Raw genomic sequence first — 16,829 nt, 5'->3', positions numbered from 1 at the left:
GTTCCTCCTTAATATTAATATAGGTATATAAAACAGATACACAAAATAGATTTTTTACTAATAAGTACACAATTCAAATATTTACTGATAATAAATCATAATTTTGCAATCTGCACATTCAATTACCTGACTTCATATGGGGTTGAGACCTTCAGTTTAAGAAGATTTGCCTTATACTATAAAGAAAAATTAGTTTTACTCTTTTCAAGTCTTTACCAAAACTAGTCCTTTCCCCTACCAGTCTTTGTAGGATTTTCTAGCTCAATCTGTTTTAATGAATCCTCCATAAAAAGAAATCATTTGTAACACTTCTTAAAATCAGTCCATCCTCTGAATGAGCTTAAAATTTTCCCCTTATTTCTGCCACTGTATTAGTTTGTTTTGAAAACCCTTCCTTAAGCGTGCAGAGGAAAACTTTCAAGACAGCCCTCATTCCATGATCAACCTTTGTCATAGAAGAGAGTTCACATTCATAAGACTTTTTGGTATAAGAATTTGTCAGGAGGTCCAAACCAAATGTATGTTTTTCCCTCCCTCTGCTATCTTATCACCCAACAAAAACACCATAAACTTCCACTGGGGTATCATTTGTGTAAGGTGAGGAATAGTGGAAGAAGGAAAACAGCTGGACTTACCTTCCATGCCGATGTTTCTCTGGTATCCATAGCACCCAGAACCAGCATCTATTACTTTGACGCAGAGACACATTTTTAACCTTGTGATGATCTTCATTTTCAGATCTTTTTTTCTTACATAGTTTCTCCAGTTTCCTCTTTTTTGCATGTGAAAATTTGTTCCAACACCAAATCCTAGAACTAACTGCTGTTTGTTGACTGGCTCTTCAAAAGTCACTTGAAATAGATCCATATTTTGGAAGGCCATCCAAAGTTCTGAGTACTCCACTTTAAGAAAGCCATTGACAAGCTGGAAAGTGCCCAGGATTAGGAAACCATGGAACAAAACATTTAGGAATCAAAAGGATAAGGATAAGGGCAGCTGGTGGTGCAGTGGATACAGCATCAGCCCTGAAGTCAGGAGGACCTGAGTTCAGGTCTGGCCTCAGACACTTAACATATCCTAGCTGTGTGACCCTGGGCAAGTCACTTAACCCCAGAGGGATAGAGAGGGAAGGAGAGAGAGGGGGAGGGAAGGAAGGAGAGGGGAACAGAGAAAGGGGGAGGCAATTCATAATCCTGATTGCTCACAAAAGAAAGGAAAAAAGAGAGGAGGGAGAGTGAGAGAAAGGGAGGAAGGCAGGAAGGAAGGGAAGGAAGAAGGGAGAGAGGAATGGGAAAGAGAAAGAGGAAAAGAGAGAGAGACAGAAAGGAAGAGAGACAGGAAAGGAGGGAAAGAAGGGAGGGGGAAGGGAGAAAGAGAGAGAGACAAGACAGAGAGACAGAAAGGAAGAGAGACAGGAAAGGAGGGAAGGAAGGGAGGGGGAAGGGAGAAAGAGAGAAAGACAGAGAGAGAAAGACAGAGACAACAGAATGAAAGAATGAAAAACTTTTTAATATTCTAAGCACTGGGGATAAACATACAAAAACAAAGTAAGATGTTGCTTTCAAAGGACTGGGCATTCAAATAAGGGGAAACAAGACATACTGAGAATAGTGGCCAAGAAAAGGAATTCTGATTTCAAAGTTTCAGAAAAGGGAACAGAGCCATAAGGGAGTGCAGTTAAGCACCCTTCCCATTAGCCATGAGGTTTTGTTGTAACCAGATTATCCTTCAAAAAGGCAGGAAACACACCCATCAGCTAAGGCAGTTGGCCCAAAGATGGCTGAGGATAACATGACACCTGAGTTGGGCTGGCAGTGACACAGGCCCACAGGAGTCATCAACCAATCAGGGCAGCAGGGGCCCAGGGCAGGTATCCCAAATCTACAAGGATCAGATTCTCCAGGGTGATTTAGCTGGGACAGGAGACATCTGGAAGTGGTAGGAAAAGCAAGCAGGACTAATTAGCAGCAACAATGCAATATCGGTGTAATTATGGTTTCCAGGCTAGAAAGAAAAGGGGGGTAGGTAGGGAATGGTGCACTGGGGCTGAGCAGATGGTAGAGGCTAGGGTGGGATGTGAAGCATAACTGGGGACTGCTAGCTAGAGAGAGCAGGCAGACCTTTGTGGCTTCTGAGGACCCTTCCATCTATGGGATTCTATAACCCAACAGTCATTTGGGTGATATAGGGAATCTGAAGAGGAAGGTGTCTTGTTGTGTCCAAAGTGGAATTCAAATCCAGATCTTTCTCATCAAAATCCAATGTTTTACTTACTAATCCATTACACAGAACCATCTCTCTAGTCCAATGCCTACATTCTTATAGTCCCCTGTAAGTCCCCATCTTTTAACCCAAGTCTTCAGACTCCAAACACAGAGCCTGTTCCTGCACTCACACAGTTGACTTCTTTCCGTAAGCCCAAGAGAAGACAAGAGTGAACGTCAATGGACTGAATAATATCACCCAAGCTTTTATTCTGCAGGAAGTTCATTTATTACATAGCACACAAATCATTTTTTTCTTAAACCAACACTCAATAAATTTACATTGACCTAATTTCGTATTGTATCTGGTATCACATTGACCAATCTTATCATTTAACTGAAAATTAGAATCAACTTTCCAGGTCCAATGTTGAGTTTTCAGTGATATACAGAAGTGAACTAGAAAACTAACCAGTCAGTGAATACAGTGCAAGTGTACAAAATATTACATTGTGTTCTAGAAACATGAAATCTATCATCTATCAAGGAGAAATTATAAATACTTCCCAACCCAATCCCCAGGACAGTCACTTGCAGAACATCATTCTGTTTTCTAGATCCAAGAAATAGATTTACAATCGATTTATTAGGCTTCGTTTGTCAAGCTTTTGCCACCTGATAATAAATAACTCCAACCAGAATAACTCCCATATACTCAATATACAATAATCGATAATAAATAATTCCAATCAGAATGGGCAACCAGAGCTCTTGCATTCTTTCAACACTGTAGAAGTAATAAAAACCTAGCACTACATTAGCACTAAAAATAGGTTCTCTCAATCACCCTAATGTCCCCAAAGCTCTGAATCCCCCATACCCCTCAAATTAGGATCCTAACTTCAAGATGTTTGTGATATGGACTTCCTGTTGCCGCACGGGCAAAAATTCATAGCTTGGGCCATTGTTCCAAGGGAACCTTTTCAGAACTTAACTTTGATTTTCACATGCTAGTGACATCCACATTGCACCAACCAGGACCTACTGCTACAGAAAATACATCAGGGAAGATAGGATAACACTAAGTGTGGGTGACAGCTTGTATAATGGACATGCTTCCTTTCTCTAGTAAGAAGTCAACCAATAACAGGATCCTTATCACCCATGGCCACATTTGGAACTTCTTCTAGCATGAAGGTACTCATCCTATTCCTAAGTATGGAAGAAAGCACCCCCAAATTCAGCTCCTGGTTAGGGGACACGAACTGTTGTGATTTAGGGGCTATTCTCATGATCTAATTTCTTAGGGTCTTGGGAGATAGTGGGATGGAGGGAGGGAAGTGTTTTCCATGTTAAGGCCATTCAACCCATCCAAAGCTAAGTTAGTTATAAACAGCAATGGGACACAGTTGTTGCTACTGAAGAAATACTAGGGAAAAAATTGCACTTTTTTCAGCGAACAACACAGGCAGAAATGTGCCAGAAGAAATAACATCGCATATCCTGAAATAGGTTACATATCACTGATTGACATCAATAATAAACTTTAGTAAATTACAGCAGATAAAACCTGGCCATATCTTCTCCCCAGATTCTCTTCCTCACAAGGGAGGCACAAGAATGATTTCCATGTGTTTCAAGGGTAAGGAAATTGAGGGCCTGGCTAATAATCAGCCAAGAAAGACCTAGCCGCCTAGTCCCTGCCTCCCAGCCCCGGATTCTTCCCAGGTTGTGACCTAGCACTTCAAGACAAAACAACCTCCCCAAAGGACAAAAGAAAGCAGGAAAGCAGGAGTTCAAATCTACAAATTACATGCCATCATCATTTCTATCAACTTGTTTTTAGGAATTTTTTTTTTGTTTTTACATTACCCATATTTCTAATTCTCTCTTTCTCCTAATAATCCTTCCCACTGTACCATCCTTCATAAGAGAAATTAGAAAAGAAGGAAAAAAATCAGCTCAGCAAAATGAACCAATCTCTCAATCATAAGTTGACAATATGTGCACTATTCCACACTCCCACACACCCACCTCCGCAAAGAGGGACAGTAGGTATATTTTGTTTAAAATCTGGTTTCTTGTATAAAAGCAGTTTTTAAAAAATAGATACATTTTCCATCTTACCTTTAAAGGCTAAACTTTTGGGGGCTTATATGGACAATATTTTGATTGTGAATTTCCCTTCATGCAACAAGAAAGAATTCAAGATTAAATACCAGGGATTCATTAACTAAGCAAACCATTTTAAAATCACTCCTCTCCTGCTGTTACAGTTGTTAATTTAGGATATATAGTTGTTTTCAATATTCCAAAATAACTTTCTCAACATACTAGACTGGGGACTTAGAACATGATTTTGGCAGGGACCTGGAAGGCCAGCCAGGGACACGTGTGTGTGTGTGTGTGTGTGTGTGTGTGTGTGCGTGTGTGTGTTCCTTCGAGGCAATTGGGGTAAATGGCTTGCCCAGGATCACACAACTAGAAGTATTTGAGGCTAGATTTGAATTCAGGAAGATGAGTCTTTCTGACTCTAAAGCCTCCTTTATATGCTATGGAGTCACCTAATTGCCCAGAAATCTCACAGACCATCAACCCAACCCTTCATCCTGGACATCAGAAAACTGAGGAATGAAGAGTTTATGTGATTTGTCAAGGGTCACACAACACACGGGAATAATCCCAAGTCCTTCTGCTTCCAAGTCCAGAGTCACATGATTAATTTAACACTAGAAAATCCTGCTCTCTGTGATGCTTCAGCCACATATGTAAGAAGAGAAGGTCTCAAAATCTCAGGTGGACAGCGATTCGTGGGGTAGGGCACAATTTTCAAATACATCACCCTAGCTCTGAGCAGGCCAGAGAACAAAGAACAAAATCCACATTTCGGTGGTCAAAAATCCCACTTAGGATCTCAGTAATGGCAGGGCCAAGTGTGACTTCCAGGAGAGAGAGAAGACATCCATAAGCTTACAAATCTCAACACCTTAGATAAGGAGAACAATGTGTATGACATTTAGGGAAAGACCATGTGCACTGGGCTAGTGGGTCTTGGTTGTACTAAGTTTGAGTACTAAGTTTTGAGATCAATCAGTCAATCAAAGGACATTTATTAAGCACCTACTATGTGCCAATCACTATATTAAGCACTGGGAAGACAAAGGCAAACAACCAGAAGTTCACAGAGATCAAACAACCTAGATCCATTTCTTCATTTTTTAGATATAGAAACAGACCTCACCAGGTTAGGTGACTACCCCAAAGTCACACAGGGAGGAACTGAACTCAAGTCCTCTTGTTCTAATCAGCATTCTTCTGATTGCACTATGAAGCCTCCTAGGTTTTCTGTGACCCATTAATGACATCAAATCATAGGATCCCAGACCTAGAACTGAAAAGGAATAGAAACATCAACTAGTCCAATCCCTCATTTTTCACATGAGGAAAAAAAAGACCAACCAGAAAAGGTAAGGGACTAGTCCAAAATAACATTAAGTACTAAATGACATCAGAGGGATTTGAAGCCATAGCCTCGGTCGGAATACAGCACCCATTCCACTGAACCAATCTGCTTTTCAAAAATGCACTGCAGCTGTTTCACACTACCTTTAACCTGATGCTTAAATTTTCAGTGTCACCTATAACACCTCAGAAATCAGCAATGGCTACAAATCAGGGACTGGATTTATTATTGATTATCTAGACTTGGAGGAAATGGAGATGATGTTAATAATGCTAATTAAACTTTAAATTGTGTCATGCATCCATTTTCTTTTTCCTGGAGAGTTGGTTGTTAAATATTTATCAGCATACCTCTAGCTAAGGATATCATCTTGGAAATAAATACAAGACAACTCATGGAAATAAGCTATTCTAAAAAGAAGGGAAGAAAAACTACCTTTTCTTACTTAGAAGAGATCTCTCTCCACCCCCACCCCCACTCGTCTCTCTGGCCAATCCCATTTCCTTCTTCCAAACCACTCTCCATCCTCCCACAAGATAATTTAGACTGTGTCTCCAAGGAAACAGCATTTAGAAGAACATTCCCATCACCTAGACTTAAGTGAAATATCCCCTGAGAACAGGAAGTGCTTAAGAAATGTTTGTCTATTTAATTGTTTTGGTTCTGAAGTGGTTGCCATTTACCTATTTGCTAAGAAGACATTCTAAGTCTGTGATCTGTGAAGTGTCCCTTTCAGAGTCCAGCACTGGACAAATTTTCAGCAATCTCATGCACATTTGTGAAACCATGTTATAAAGAATTTGTTGCAAGAATAATAACAAAAATAATCGTGATAACTTTTATATGTTCCTTCAAAATCTACAAAGCACTCTACATATATTATTTCATTTTTCCTCACAACAATCCTGCGAAATGATTAAGTGCCATTATCATGCCCATTTTATAAAGGAAACTGAGACAGAGGTTAAGTTATTTGTTCAGAGTCATAATGTCTGAGGAAGGGCTTGAACACAAATCTTCTGAACGCCAAATCCACTTATCTATAATACTACACAGCAATAACACTATGATCTTTGCCCATGTGTCCATCATTCTTTTGGAGAAAGAGCCTGGCTTTATACCATTTACATTGCAGGCAGGGAGAATGGAACTGAGCTACTGAAAGGGAGTTCAGCTTTTTAAATTTCTTTTACCCAATCAATCACTAAATCTTTATTAAGCACCTGTTCTGTGCCAGGCAGCTTTAGGTGCTAGAGAGAGATACAAAATTATCAAATAATCCCTAGTCAAGAGGAAATTCTAAAACTAGAGATTCTTAAACTGGGATGGACTTTTTTAATGTTAATAATTATATGCCAATATAATTACTTTTATAGTCTTCTTCATTTTATTTCGTACATTTTAAAATATTATCTGAGAAGTGCTCGAGAGGTTTCATCAGAATCCATGGCATAAGAAAGTTCAGAACCCCTGAATTCCATACCCTAACCCTGAACCCCTCATCCACCAAAACAGGAGCCAACTAAACTCTCAAATCACTCACTAAGGAAATACACAAATAGACCCCAAAGGAAGAGTATGAGATGATGAGGGATCAATATCTGCTTCTTTCTCCCTAGTCTGTCCCATAATGTTAATTCTATTATGTCCCAGTCTTGGGGACTAACATTAGGTTTATTAACCATGCACTTATTTTAATAAGATGTATTACAACAAAACCAAGGGAAGCAGAGAGAATCACCTAAATTTATTGCAAAAAGATTCTACCTGTGCTTTCATCCCACCCTCAGTGGTGAACCACACAACACTGATGTTTCATAGTTTTAATAGTTGTTGGACAATTCCTGCTGATTGTTTTAAGCTGTGTCCTGATAGTCTCACACTCCTGCTCTCTTATTTTACCTTTCTTATATGGGAATCACAACCCACCTCCAGCCCCAAATTCTCCTTGGCAGCCTGGGATTCTTGTTTGTCCAAGTTAATTCTCTCTCTGCTTTTGTTGGAGAAAAGCATCTGCTTTTTTATGGGGAGAGAGATAATTGGATTCAACAGGTGTAGACTCTCATCACTCCATCATCCTCTTGGTCTACCCCTGGTAAGGAAGTGGCAGAATAAGGATGAGGGAGGGTGAGAAAGTTAGCCACCTTCTCTGTCCTTCTGCCTCAGCAGGAAAAGGACTTCACTTTGTGAAGTGTTAGGAATTCCCAGGATGCAGGGAGTGTCCACATTGGATGAGAAGTACTCAAATTAATTTCAAAATCAAAGCCTTAAGCTTTTAACCTGGCGCTCCAGTATGAGCATGGAATTTGGTTAAATTATAAATACAATTATAACTACAGCTGGCATTCACATGGTTTATATTAAAGTTTGTAAAGTACTTTATGTAGGATGGGGTGTCTTAAAAGTCTTAGCATGGTTTTAAGCTCTTAAGGACTTTGGGGACACTATATGAGTCCTACAACAGTTCTAGTAGGTAGGAACTATAAGGATTCAGAAAGGGCCTTGTGATTTCACTGGTTTAGCAAACTCCCATTATTAATATAACTTGGTGCCTTCTCTGCTATTTATAATATAATCTAAGAGGTTGTTTATGGACAATTAACTAGTTTACCTAGAATCATAAAACCAGTATGTGTCAGAGATGGTTCTTGAACTCAGACCCTGACCCTGAGGTCAGCTCTTTACTCAATCTCCCATCCCCTCTTTTACTATAAGGATTTATTATCCCCATTTTACAGATAAGAAAACTGAGGCTCAGAGTGCTCAACTGATTTACCCAGGTCACACAGCTAATAAGTCCAGAAGTGGAATCCAAACATGTCTTTGATCTTTCTACAATAATATGTTACCTCCTTGCACATCTTAAATCAGTAGGGAGCTGTTGAATGAATGATCAAGAAACACAGTTGCTTTAGTACTATCAAAACACGACCAAGTACAGCACTCTAAAACTAGTACAAAAAGGGCCTTATCTATCCCAGAAAAATTAAGCTCCAAGGCCTTTGTAAACTTAAAGGCTGAATAGACTTTCAATATGAAGCTCATCTTTCAGCCAACAGAAACTTTTCCCTCCTCTGGGTGTTCATAATTCCCATTATCATTAATAGGAGGATACAGCTCAGAAGAGGGTTAAGACCAGTTAATTCTGAATTCCAATTCTATCAAAACAAGGTATTTTATTTACCAGACAAAATTATATAAATAGCAAAATACAATATTCATACTTGCTTAAAAAGCAAAGTTTATACTCTCATTGGTATTAATGCCTCCATGTCTGCCCACTTTGAGTGGTTTATTTGGTTACTTGGCCTGGGCCACCCCCTGTATAAAGGGGATCCTGAAGTTGCCCGATGGAGGTCTCTCAGACCAGGCTGGAAGTTCATGCTGCAAGGGAGTCCTCCTAGGATAGAATGTGTGACTGAGATCATAACTCAGGAGGCAGCTCAGAGACGCCATGTAGATATCAGCAAATCGAGACAAGCGCCTCAGGAAGTATGTGGGATTCTGGTCTGTGCGAAATAGGCTTCCAAACTGGGAGTTGAAGAAATTTTTGGTCATTTCTCTGTAAAAGTAAAGAAAGTGAGAGAAAGCAGAATGTTAAAACCAGGCTGCCATGACCAAAAAAAGAAAATATTTTTAAAATGAAACTATCACAAAATTAGATAAATTTTTTATTCAGACATGTTTTAAAAGAATAAATTCATAACTGAACATTAATTTTTCACAAAGAAATCCTCTCACCCAATAATTTCTCAAAAGTAATTCCTATCAATCTCTTATCTTTGGGGCAGCTAAGGTCTGCCCCACAGTAGATAGAGCACCAGATCACTTTACAGATGAGAAAACTGAGGCAATCAGAATTAAATGACTTGCCCAGGGTCACACAATTGGTAAATGTGTGAAGCCAGATTTGAACTCGGGGAAAATGAGTCTTCCCAGCACCAAGCCCAACATCTATGCATTTGGCAAGATACTGGTGCATTATCATTATCAGCGGAGTCATCAGTCCAGCCATTCTGGAAAGCAATTTAAAAACATGCCCTTTGACTCAGAATTGACATCACTAAGCCTATGAGTTAATGAAGGTAAATGAAAGTCTGAAAGTTCCATACAAGTGCTAACTATTATCATTATTATTGCTATTGTTGTAACCATTATTTTTATTATATTCCATGGAGTTTAGAAATTAATAAAAAAGACATATGTTAAGAAATTATTTATAGCAATTCCTTTTATAGTGACAAGTAAATGAAAAGGACTCATAATGTAAGAAATTATTTATAACAATTCCTTTTGTACTGACAGATAAATGAAAGACTCATATGTAAGAAATTATTTATAACAACTCCTTTTGTAGTGACAAATAAATAAAAAAGAGTCATATGTAAGAAATTATTTATAACAATTACTCTTGTAGTGACAAATAAATAGGAAATAGGGAAATACTCATCAGACCTGAGAATGCCTAAACAAAGTATGGTACATGAATAAAATGAAGTGGTATTCTTTTCTCAGAAATGACCAAAGAGGTAGTTTAAAAGAAACCTGGGAAGACTTATATAAACGGATACAGAACAATGTGAGCAGAACCAATAAAAAACAATATCAACAACACTGTCAAGAGAAACAACTTCAAAAGACTTAAGAATTTGATTCAGGATATAAGCAACCAGGATTCCATAGGACCAATGCTGTCCACCTCCTGGTAGAGAGAGGATAAACACAAGAGGAAGAATGAGACATACACATCTGGATATGGGCAATGCAAAGGATTTGTTTTGTTTAAAGATGTGTATTTATTACAAGGGGTTTTTTGTTGTTTTCTTTTTTAAATGGGGGGGGGAGGTTGAGGGAGATAAAATGATGTTTGTTAATTGAAAAAATAGAATAAAAACAAAAAATACCTGTCAAGACCCAGCAGAAAGTACTTCACTTCGATGCCCTTTTCCTTAGAAATGGATTTTCCCACACAATATTAATTTACATCATTTGAGAGGGGCAAACGGTATGAAATTCAAAACCATTTAAAGGAAAGCATCTTAATTAGATTTTGAGAGTAGCAAGGAACTTTTTTGATTGGATAGTCCAATGATCCCCTTTTACAGATGAATAAACTGAGAGCCCAAAGAAACTAAGGGATTTACCTAAGAATATAGAGTAGGTTCCTTGAAGAGCTAGCCATAAAACCCTTCGTCCCAGCCTTCTTGCCTGGGACTCTTTCCACAAAAAGCTCCTTTGAGGACTCATAAGCACCATAAATAAGAGGTGCCCAGGTCTTCCTGAGTCTGAAGTCCTGCTAGATTGGCTTCTTGACACCTTCTCCTCCTCCCCCCAGATTCCTGTCCAAGCTGGTTAGATCCACAACAGGAAAGGGCTCTCCCAAAGGTCAAAGCCCCTTACTGATCATAACTTACAAAGGTATGACAGGAAGGACAAAGAGGCTACACAGAAATGTGAAGCTTGTCTATAGTGCTTCAAGTCTCCCAAATGCACATGTAGAGAAACCACAAGAAACCCAAGCAACCTAACCATTATATTCTTCTATTTTCCATTGAAACCAACTAGGGGAAAGAGGCTCTAGAATTATTATTTCAGCAATGTAGGGCAAAGCTTCTTATACTATGGGGGTCAATTAACTGAATGGGAGGGGATCATGAAAAATTTGGCAACAGTAAAAGGTTTCTGAAACATCCTATAGTATTGAATAATCCACCAAAATTTAATTCTTTATGTAAAAATAAACAAGCACATCTGTCTCATCAGTATGCAAACTTGCTTTCATTTTAACAGATGTTAAGTTTTATGTATACCAAAAAAGTGTTTTAAAATAAATTTCTTTATGATTTATTATCAGTAAATGTTTGATTTATATACTTATTTTATACACCTCTATACCTGAAGTCACAAAAATTTCTTGGACAAAAAGAGGTCAGGAGTGGAAAAAGTTTAAGCTCTGATACAGGGCTCTCCCAGAGGAGCTAACCCCTCCCATTGCAAAGGGGGAATCTTCTCTACTACTTGTAGTCTTAGAAAGTTGCCTAGAGCACATTAAGGTTAATTTTTTAAAAACACTTTATGTAGTATTGGAATTAATTATTCTTTAAATATTTAGCAGAATTCACTTGTAAATCCATCTGGTCCTGGGGGCTTTTTCCTTTCTTAGAGAACTCATCTATGACTTATTCAATTTCTTTTCCTAAGAAGGGTTAAACTTCAACATTACATGGATTGCCCAAGGTCATCTAGTAGTAAGAGAAGGTAACAACTGAATCCAGATATTCCTAGTTTTGAATTTGGGTCACTAACCACTACCCCACATGATATCATACTGAAAAATTAGGGGATGGGGACTGGAATTGGATTTGTGATCTCACTGGCATCAGAAACTCCCAGATGAGCAAATTCCCTTTACCAATGTAGGTTAGCATCTCTTATACAGTTTGGAGTCTTAGAGAAACCAATTAGATTCCTACAAACATCTGATCCACAGGAAAGTTTATAATTTACTGGCCTTCACAAGCCCTACTGGCTTTACCATCTCCCAAACAAAGTGGGAACCACTGACTGAGGAACAGCTGGACGAACTATAGTCAACAAATGTGATGGAACATGATTGCATCATAAGAATTAATGAATATAAAAAATTCCCCAGAAATCTTCCAAAACTTTCATGAACTGGTAAAGAATGAAATAATCAAAATAAATTACACAATATCACAAAAAACTTAAAAGAAAGAAATATTGAAAGACTGCAGAATACAGAAAGGCTCCAAAAATGAAGCATGACTTGTTTTCATCAGAAAGGTGGTGGATTACAGGTGTGAAATGAGGTATACACTGCAGACTTGTCCAATGCATAGTCTTATTAAATTTCTTTGTTATAAGGGAGGGAGCTTTGAGAGTTGGAATGAAGTCCTGGAAAAGTGGCAGTGATGAAAAAAATTTAATTGAAATTGGAAAATCAATTTTTGAAAAATGAATAAAACTTTTTTTTCATCTCTAGTTACAATTGCCCTCTTCAGGTAAGAATGAGGATTCTTCAGATTAGGGGAAAAGACAAGTGGAAGGAGGGGATGGGGAGTTTTGGAGAGAGAGAGGCTACATTTAAACAATTACAAGGTCCAAACCTTACCTCATCTCCTTTCTTTCCTTTTTCCACTCTTGCAAAATCATCTGTGATGTGTCATCTCTGTGAATCTAAGGAACAAGAATGTGGCTGTTAGGGTGCTTTCTTTCCTATTCATCATTATATTCTTATGACTCCCACTTCTTCCACAGGGGTCCTTTAGGGATACCTTATGATGGCATGGAAGCAGCCCTAGGTTCTCTAAAACACAAGGGCTGGACCTTTAGTCCCCCAAGATGGAACATTTACATCACAAGTAATGAACTGTGATCATTTAAAGACCAGCCTGGCTAAGGATGCAGAATTTCTTCACCAGAAGGGTGGCCACCGAGTGCTGCATTTTATTTTGGCTACAAGTGATAGAGCCATGATAAAATGAATAAAAAACAATCTGAATAGCATTGGCAGAAAGGCCCCCACCAATGAAACCAAGAAAAAGGAATAGGGACAAGCTAAGGATAGCAGATGAAGTACAGGGATGACGTCTAGATTAGTGATTTGATCTATATAAGAAATTCCTGGTTAAGGAAATTCTCTCTGATATCGCAAATCATTCTCTGAAGCTTCTATCTTAGGGTTGCCTGGGAAACCAAGAGCTTATATGATTGCTCTGTTACTATAGCCCCAGGCAAAGTGTTGAGCCCCCTGTGCTCCTCCTATATAAAATGAGAGATAAGATTAGGTGAGTTTAAGATGTTGCCCTCCAGCTTAAATCAGCAGTCCCATGTGTCTTTTAAGGAATTATAGTTCATAGTGTTTCAACACTGTCAACTTCCTATGTCATTTTCCACAACAATTGCCCATTTCTTCTCTTCCATTCCAGCCACATTTACAACAAATGGCTTAGCTTTCCATTTTCATGGGAAGATTTAAAGCCAGTCAAGGGGGTCCCACCAGCCCACTTTCATTCTCTCCCAGGGCCATAGAAGGTGAATCTCTCAATAGCAAGGGGGATCAAATACTAGGCCCACCAGCACTCTTGAGGGGGACCCAAATCAGATTAAAATGTAATTGAGGGGGCAGCTAAATGGTGCAGTGGATAGAGCTCTGAAGTTAGGAGGACCTGAGTTCAAATCTTTCCTCAGACACTTAACACTTCCTAGCTGCGTGACCCTGGGCAAGTCACTTAACCCCAATTGTCTCAGGAAAAAAAATATAATTGAGACATTTATAATTACTAAATAATCACTCATTACTAAATGATAATAATTATGAATGTAAAATATTTATATTTATAATGTATTCAAAATAAAATATAGATATTACATTTTAAAACTAAGTCAATAGGCAGCCCAGAGGATCCTTGTTCTATAAATCAGTGGCCCCCATTTCTAAATGAATCTTTGCCATTGTTTTAGAACATCATTTCCAAATTTGTGGGAATTCCTCCTTTCTCATCCAGGTCACAAAATCTTAGAATTCAGAATTGCAAGGGACTCACCACTCCCTCTCTCTTTTTTGGGTAGTGGGTAGGAGGAGGCAATACATCATTTTAGAAATCTAAGTCAAATACCGAAAAGCTGAATAGCCTTCTCTGGAACACCAGCTAGAAGTCACCTACTTTATTAACCAAGGTCATCCATCCCATTCCTGATCATCATCAGTTCAAGACCAAAGATGCTCAACAGCATCTCCCAAATTAGGCCTTTACTTATCCCTGAATATCAGATTCCCCACCTGCCACCCCATACACACACTCTCCTTCTCACTCTCCTCACACCAGAAATTGCTTGTACATATAAACTATATTTACTTGTCTATGCCCGAGTTATTCCTCCAACAGAATGTAAGCTTCTAAAAGCCAGATTCTCTTTATTTTTCACTTTAATATATACTAGATACTTAATAAATGTTATAAATCCTCCTCTCTCTCTCTCTCTCCATACATATATATATATATATATATATATATCAATTTCATTACTTTATATTGGGGTCTGAATATTTAGAGGAGTTCAGTCATTCAGTGAACAACTAAAACTAAGCTGGTCTTCAAAGACTAGTGCAAAAAAGCTGAAATTCCTCTTCCAGAACCACCTTATGAAACACACAAGGAAATTACATTATTTTATATCCACAGCCTCATTGTGTTGCTTTAAAACAAAAAAAAACCTATTTCCTTTTGCAAGATTCCAACTCAAGAATGACTGATTCTGAGATACAGCATTATGTCACCTAGCTCCCTAGAGAAGCCACGTTCTCAAAAGGTCTGCTTTTCTACAAAGAGAGAGGGATATCTGGAATGTTCACAGACTAATGCATATCCATGAGCACATGCAAGTTCTCGTTCTCTCTCTCTTTCTCTTTCTGTCTGTCTGTCTGTGTGTGTGTGTGTGTGTGTCTCTCACACATACACACATTCACCTGTTTATTCTCTCACTTACTACATGGGCTAGATTTGATTCTATCAAACTGTGAAGAATTTTTTTTTGAGCTAGTCCAGAGCTTTCATTGGCAAAAGGAACTGTCTGTGAGGAAGTTCTCTCCAATCATCATGTGCTCTACATCTGTTAGTCTCAAAGGGTTGAACTAAAGTAGACTGGACACTCAGCCTAGTATGTGTCAGAGGTATAACTAGAACTCATGTTCTCATTTAGGCCGAGAGGAGGTGGATTTTTACTTAGAGATAAAAGAATAATACAGCCAACTGATGGCTGGGAAATTAGAGCAATGGGATGAAAAATAGCATTTTTAAAATATGCTTTTCTATTTTTGAGGAAAAAGTACAGACCTCTGAATTCATTGTTATAAGGAGTCCCCAAACTCCCTCTTATCAATGCAAATCTGCAACTGTTCCTGCAACTATGGTCCTAGAAGGTGACTTGGGGGAACTGAGTGGTCACGGGACCTGCCCAAAATCCCACTGTCAGTATGTGTCAGAAGTGGGACTTAAGGCCCGGCCAACTCAGTCCATTAAGTCAGCTTCCTCTCATTGCAGATCTACAGTGGGGAAGAAAGCACATCAATGAAACTCACACTCTTCCCTAGGATTTACAAGAAGTTCACTCTATGGGCAGAATAAAACAAAAAGCTGTGTTAGATGGCACGTAATTAGTCTCAATCTTGTCTTTGAGGTTCTCCAGCTTGAATAAGTCCCTTAACCAAAGTGAGTCTCAGCTCCATCAGTTAAATGGCTCCGGAGAATAATCACCCTGAATACCTTGTTCACAAGGCTGCTCATGTATGTACAGGACTGGACTTTATAAATACTACATAAGTGCTAATTTCTTTTATTATATATTTTTAGATGAAAGTAAACTTAGCCCACCCCCCTTTTTTTCAATTTATTTATTTGGTTAGCGTGGCAAGTGACTAGAAACTGCAGAAAAGTGGCCACCTGCACTGGCAGGGGAATCTTTCTCACCCAGGAGTCTCTATGGCAATGCCATCATGGGTACAGTCGCCACCCCAGCACGCCAAATAAATCTGCTGTGTAGCTAAGTGTTTGTGGCTCCTCCACTAGAATAAAAGCCCCTTTACAGCAGAGGCCATTTCATTTTTGACAATATCCCCAGGGCCTTGAATTACTTAAGAAATGCTTATAAACTAAAGGATAAATTTTCAAGGTAACATTAAGCAATTTAAAAGTAAAAATAAAATAAAAAGCTAATGAAAAGTTTATTCCAGTGACAGCGTTTTTGTTGTTGTTGTTGTTTTTGTTTTGTTTTTGTTTTGTTTTTTTTCCCAGAGAGAAATCAGGGAAGACTTTACAGAGGAGATGGCACTTTGGAAGACACAGAAAATTCAATTGTTGACATCACCTCCAAGAGGCAGGTGATCTCCCTGCTGGCCACCACCCAGAAGCCTGAAGCTGAAGCACAGACTGTTAGAGCTTGAAGGGCCCCAAGAGACCCTCAAGTCTCAGCTACGTCATTTTCTAAAATAAGAAAACACAATAGCCAGTCAGCCACAGCAAAGAGACTTTCTGATGGAGCTAAAACAGGTTTTCAGAGGCCCTTTCATGGAGCTGGAGAAGGTCTTAGCAAGGGAAAAAAACAACTCCACATCCTCGGTGATTTATCGGGAGGCCCAGAAA

The 16,829-nt window shown here is 38.7% G+C and overlaps 1 protein-coding gene across 1 annotated transcript in view; it reads right to left on the bottom strand.

Annotated features, from left to right (window-relative positions):
* Window positions 1-5,956: 5,956 nt before the first annotated feature.
* NT5DC3 (5'-nucleotidase domain containing 3) overlaps window positions 5,957-16,829 on the bottom strand; it is a 33,662-nt gene continuing 22,789 nt past the window's right edge. Inside the window, exons 12-13 of the mRNA XM_031940844.1 lie at window positions 12,800-12,864; window positions 5,957-9,229 (exon numbers count right to left, since the gene is read on the bottom strand). Of these exons, the coding sequence (XP_031796704.1) occupies window positions 8,968-9,229; window positions 12,800-12,864 (327 nt within the window). The 3' untranslated portion in view covers window positions 5,957-8,967. The remainder of the gene's footprint in view (window positions 9,230-12,799; window positions 12,865-16,829) is intronic.

This window comes from Sarcophilus harrisii, chromosome 5, assembly GCF_902635505.1.
Source record: "Sarcophilus harrisii chromosome 5, mSarHar1.11, whole genome shotgun sequence".
Lineage (NCBI taxonomy): Eukaryota > Metazoa > Chordata > Mammalia > Dasyuromorphia > Dasyuridae > Sarcophilus > Sarcophilus harrisii.
Note: the sequence above shows the minus strand (reverse complement) of the source record. Positions and strands in the feature narration are given on the sequence as shown.